At 43.6% G+C, this 6,219-nt stretch overlaps 1 protein-coding gene across 1 annotated transcript; it reads right to left on the bottom strand.

The window, feature by feature from the left end:
• Positions 1–282: 282 nt before the first annotated feature.
• On the bottom strand, positions 283–1,447 carry LOC117882952. Its single transcript, XM_034781849.1, has one exon. The coding sequence runs from the start codon at positions 1,151–1,153 to the stop codon at positions 305–307; it is 849 nt and encodes a 282-aa protein (XP_034637740.1). The 5' UTR covers positions 1,154–1,447; the 3' UTR covers positions 283–304.
• Positions 1,448–6,219: the final 4,772 nt, after the last annotated feature.

Below are 6,219 nucleotides of genomic sequence, written 5' to 3'. Positions count from 1 at the left end.
TGACTTCAGGGTAGCAGCGCGCTTGGCTTCCCTGTCTGCTCTGGCATTGCCCTTGGTTACATCTTGATTTTCCCTTTGATGGGCTTTGCAATGTATCACTGCTACTGCTGAGGGGAGTTGTACCGCTTCTAACAGCTGGAGAATTTGAGACCCATTCTTAACCAGAGAACCTTGGGCTGTTAGCATTCCCCTTTGCTTACACAAACCAGCGTGAACATGCAATACCCCAAAAGCATACTTTGAATCAGTAAAGATATTAACCCATTTGTCTTTTTTGCCAGCTCGAGTGCACGAGTCAGGGCCACTAGTTCAGCAAGTTGGGCAGATGTCCCAGCAGGTAAACTTTCAGCTTCCATGGTATCATGGAGAGACAAACAGCATAACCAGCCCTCCTTTGCCCATTTACAACAGTACTACTGCCATCAGTATACCATTCCAAGTCAGCATTTGGAAGTGGTTGATCTTTTAAATCTGGGCGGCTAGAGTAGTGTACATCTATGATTTCCAGACAGTCATGTTCCTGCTTTTCTGTCTCTGGTAGCAGGGTAGCTGGATTAAGGGAGGGACAGGTTTGCAGGGTAACTTCAGGATTCTCTAACAGTTTTGCCTGGTACCGAGCAATCCGAGCCTGGGTGAGCCAGAGACCACCCTTAGTATCCAGCAGGGCTTGAACCATATGGGGAATATACACTTGCACAGTTCCTCCCAGTGTCAGTTTTTCAGCTTCCCCAAGCACTAGGGCAGTGGCTGCGACCACCCTCAAACATGCTGGCCAACCCTTTGAAACTTGATCCAGTTGCTTAGAAAAGTAGGCTACGGGACGTTTCCAGGCACCTAGTAACTGAGTAAGCACTCCCAGGGCTATCCCTTTCCTTTCATGTACATACAGTTGGAATGGCTTAGAGAGATCTGGCAGACCCAGGGCTGGTGCTTCCATCAGCTTCCTTTTCAAAATTTTAAATGCCCTGTCAGCTTCTGGGGACAAGTGAAAGGGGTCATGATCCGCTCTCTTAACACATTCATACAGAGGTTTAGCCCACAGTTCAAACTCTGGGGATCCATATTCTGCAAAAACCTGCCATGCCCAAAAATGCTCTAAGCCATTTACGGTTGCTAGGGATAGGACCTTGGCAGATAGCTTCCTTTCTGTCATTTGAGAGTCGTCTCTCCCCCGCCTGATGTGAAATCCCAGATATTGAACTTCAGAGAGTGCAATTTGAGCTTTGCTTCGAGCTACCCTGTATCCTCGGAGTCCAGCAAAGTTCAGGAGACTCACAGTAGCTTTAAGACAAGGGATTAGACCCACAGCAGCAATTAGCAAATCATCTACATATTGCAGAAGGAGGGCTTTGTCCTCATTGTCCCACTCCTCCAAGTCTCTGGCCAGAGCCTGGCCGAACAGAGTGGGGGAATTTTTAAATCCCTGGGCCAATACTGTCCAGCAAAGCTGCTTTTTAACCCTTCTGTTGTCCTCATTATGCCTGGCAGTATTTTGCAGATCTCATAGTTGCTTGGGCACATTCAGGCCCCCCTTTCTCTTGGTTGTCAGCCAAGTCTTAGCTGTGAACAATGTCCTTGGATAGGGCCAGCATGACTAAGCTTGCTAGCTATATTTTCCAGTTAACTCATTCTGTTCCTTTTTCCTTCTCCCTTTCTTGGCTTCTTTTAACTTACATCTTTTCCCCAACAATGAACACATACACATTGCCATTATACACCCTTTCAGTAACATAACTTCTATATAGAGCTTTGAAGCAACAAACCAGGACGAGCACACTCACTTTTGAGGAGTCCACTTGGTACAACCTCTGGTGTCCAATAGCTTTCCTTTTTAAACCTTAAATGCCTTCTCTGTGCTTCCTCCTCAGCCTTAGCTATAATCTGATTCCGCTCCACTTCAGACAACAAGGTTCTCATAAGTATATTGCAATCATCCCAGTCAGGCTTATGGCTTGCTAGACACCCCTCAAAGATTGAAATGAACTTGCTTGGATTCGTTGAGAATTCCCCTGCTTCTACCTTAAAAGCAGCTAAGTGTACTGGGTTAAAAGGAACATGAGAGTACACTGCACAATCTGGACTGCATGCTCCTGTGTTCCTGGACAGGCTACCACATTCTTAATAGTCAACGGATACAATCCCACTAAGGGGATACTCTCTGGAGCCTGTGGGGGTGGAGGAGCCAAAGGGGACACCAATTCTGCCATTACAACTGTAGGAGGGTTTAGCAGCAGGTACTACCGAGCCTGTTGGAGTCAAATGACACTTGTGCAAAATATCAGTCCTATTTCTTAACACCATAAACGTATACGCATAGAGATGTTCATTCCATTTACCTGTTCTCTGACAAAACAAAAGTAACTGAAGGATCGTGTTGTAATTAAGTGATCCTTCCGGTGGCCACCTTTCTTGGCACTCTAGCTGATACTGAGGCCAATCAACTGTACAGAACCTTTTCAATTTACTTTTAATCAACTGGTCTGATCCAAACACTTTCCAGTTCCCCAGAATGCATTTTAAGGGTGTACACTGTACCCTGCCGGCTGTACTTTGTCCCTGCCCCATACTCTAGGGAGACACTGGGCATCCCCAGGTCAAAACAGGTAGACACTGGGCGTCCCCAGGTCAAAACAGGTAGAGTCCCCACTGGACTGTTCCTACCTTATCCAAGGGTCTGGTTCTGCACCGTCGCCCCCAACTGCTTCTCCACTACTCGAGTGCGTTGCACCGTTGTGCCCTCCGGGGTCGGGCAAACCACGTCTCCGCCGAGGCCCCCGATGAAGTCACCGGTGCGCGCTGGGCGTCGGTCATTGCTGTAATCCATTGGCCGCCAGGAGGGATCCGAGCAAGGCTAAATTTCAGCCTCGAGCCCACCCAGGGACGCCAAAACAGGGCCACTGGATAATCGAGATGCTAAAGGAGCACTCAAGGAAGATAAGGCCATTGTGGAGAAACTAAATGAATTCTTTGCATCGGTCTTCATGGCTCAGGATGTGAGGGAGATTCCCAACCCTGAACCGTTATTTTTAGGTAACAAATCTGAGGAACTGTCCCAAATTGAGGTGTCATTAAAGGTGGTTTTGGAACAAACTGATAAATTAAACAGTAATATTCACCAGGACCAGCTGGTATTCACCTAAGAGTTCTGACAGAACTCAAATGTGAAATTGCAGAAGTACTAACTGTGGTATGTTACTTTTTTAAATCAGCTTCTGTACCAGATGACTGGAGGATAGCTAATGTGATGCCAAAAAATTTAAAAAAAAAAAAAGACTCCAGAGGTGATCCTAGCAATTACAGGCCAGTAAGCCTACTTTCAATATCAGACAAATTGGTTGAAACAATAGTAAAGAACAGAATTATCAGACACGTAGATTAACACAATTTGTTGGGCAAGAGTCAACATGGTTTTTGTAAAGAGAAATCATGCCTCACCAAACTACTAGAATTCTTTGAGGGGGTCAACAAGCATGTGGAAAAGGGTGATACAGTGGATGCAGTGTACTTAGATTTTCAGAAAGCCTTTGGTAAGGTCCCTCACAAAAGGCTCTTAAGCAAAGTAAGCTGTCAAGGGACAAGAGGGAAGGTCCGCTCATGGATCAAAACAGGTTAAAAGATAGAAAACAAAGGATAGGAATAAATGGTCAGTTTTCAACATGGAGAGAGGTAAATAGTGGTGTCCCTCAGGGGTCTATACTTGGACCAGTAGTGTTCAACAGATTCATCAGTGATCTGGAAGAAGGCGTAAAGAGTGAGGTGGCAAAATTTGCAGATGATACAAAACTACTCAAGATAGTTAAGTTCAAAGCAGACTATGAAGAGTTACAAAGGGATTTCACAAAATTGGGTGACTGGGCAACAAGATGGCAGATGAAATTCAATGTTGATAAAAGGCAAAGTAATGCACATTAGAAAACATAATTAAACTATACATATAAAATGATGTTAGCTGTTACCACTCAAGAAAGATCTTGGAGTCATTGTGGATAGTTCTTTGCAAACATCCACTCAATGTGCAGTGGCAGTCAAAAAAGCTAAGAGAATGTTGGGAATCATTACGAAAGGGATAGATAAAATAGAAAATATCATATTGCCTCTATATTAATCCATGGTACGCCCCCATCTTGAATACTGCATGCAGATCTGGTCGCCCCATCTCAGAAAAGATATATTGGAATTGGAAAAGGTTCAGAAAAGGGCAACAAAAATGATTAGGGGTATGGAACAGCTTCCATCTGAGGAGATATTAATAAGACTGGGACTTTTCAGCTTGGAAAAGAGACAACTAAGGGGGAATATGATCAAGATCTATAAAATCAGGACTGACATGGAGAAAGTAAATAAGGAAGTGTTCTTATAACACTCATAACACAAGAACTAGGGGTAACCAAATTAAATTAATAGCCAACAGATTTAAAACAAACAAAAGGAAGTATTTCTTCATACAACACACAGTCAACCTGTGGAATTCTTTGCCAGAGGATGTTTTGAAAGCCAAGACTATAACGGGGTTCAAAAAAGAACTAGGTAAGTTCATGGAGGATAGGTTCATCAATGGCTATTAGCCAGGATGGGCAGGGGTGCAAAACCATGCTCTGAAGTGTCTCTGGCCTGTTTGCCAGAAGCTGGGAATGGTCGACAGGGGATGGATCATTTGATGATTACCTCTTCTGTTCATTCCCTCTGAAGCTCCTGGCATTGGCCACTGTCAGAAGACAATGCTAGATGAACCATTGGTCTGACCCAGTATGGCCACTCTTATGTTCACTCTCCCGATATGGCATTTGGCATCTGTCCTTCTGGTATTGTCCCTTGGCTCATGTCCTGGACTCTGCCTACTTTGGGATTTAGCTGTAACTGGTAGGCTGAACTTTTGCTTTCACCACTAGGCCTATCTGCCCACAGCCTGATTAGCTACACATTTGCATCATGAATTTACTGGGGCACTATAACACATGCAACAGAAACTGATTTAGCAATGACTAGTGCACTCCCCATCTAGGACTTTCTATAGAAATTGCCTGGTATACTTTGGGAACAAGAAATGAGGCTGGAGCAAAATGGAACAACATGAATTGGGATGGAAACAGCACTCTATCAATGAGCTAGTCTACTTCGGTTTGCCAACATGAGCATTTAACTAGTCAGGAAACATTTACTACAGCAAAAGTTATAGTACAAAGCTAGCATGCTATAGTGTTTTTATAGTTTTATTTATTTTAATGCAAGTTTGCTGTAATACAATATAAAATTTGTGGCATTATCTCTATATTTTACAGAATATAGTGGTGCTCTATTCAGTGTGCAAATTCACTGTAGTATTTACAAACATAGTACAACATTTTCCATGATCTACAGTATAATGATATTTACTACAGACCACAGAACTATGTGCCTTTGTCACAATGGGCCAAAACCTCTCCCTGTGCAAAATCTATCCAAACAGACTGTGTGCTGGGGCACCCCATGGCAGGTATGGCCACTGGAATCCTTCAGCCCACTTGTGAAGCCACTCCATTCTTACATGGTTGCTGTGCTCCAATACATGGCGTGGCAGGAGGATTTTGGGACAGCAAAATGTGGGGATGTGTCAGCCAATACTTCCACATAGTCACAGATGTGCTCCACATCCTTTTCTGCACTCACCCACCCACCGATGGGTGGAAATCATGTTCTGTGGCATACTAAAGGTCTGCAACCTACTCCCTCTCCCATCCATACCTGGCAAATCCATGACTGTTCCACTGAGATCAGGACCTTCTGAGGCTTTTACAGGGTTTGGAAGAGTAAATATTAGATGAGGGTGTGACAGATAACAATATCCTGGGCAAGCCTTACTGAATTAAATTGAACCTTATTGAATTAAGATTAACATCTGTGAAGTCCATTGCATTAAAAACTCATATGGATATTTATTATTGTGAGATTGTATAGAACTTCTTTAGCACAATGACAGGATTAATGCACTCTCGAAGATATTTCAAAGGACTTTTTGAGACAATACATGTGAAGTAAATTTTCTAGGAAATACGTGGGGGTGAGGGGAATGCAAATGACCCACTTCAAATCCATTATTTTGAAGCTACACCCTGGGGAGAGAAGCCAATTTTCCACTGATTACCTGCTCCTGAAAATACTCATTCAAAACCTTCAAACTGTATAAAGTAGGGGGACTAAACTGTTCATGTGCACTAGGTCTAAGATGAGACTGTTATGAAC

This window comes from Trachemys scripta, chromosome 9, assembly GCF_013100865.1.
Source record: "Trachemys scripta elegans isolate TJP31775 chromosome 9, CAS_Tse_1.0, whole genome shotgun sequence".
Lineage (NCBI taxonomy): Eukaryota > Metazoa > Chordata > Testudines > Emydidae > Trachemys > Trachemys scripta.
This window is presented reverse-complemented; position numbering and strand designations above follow the sequence as displayed.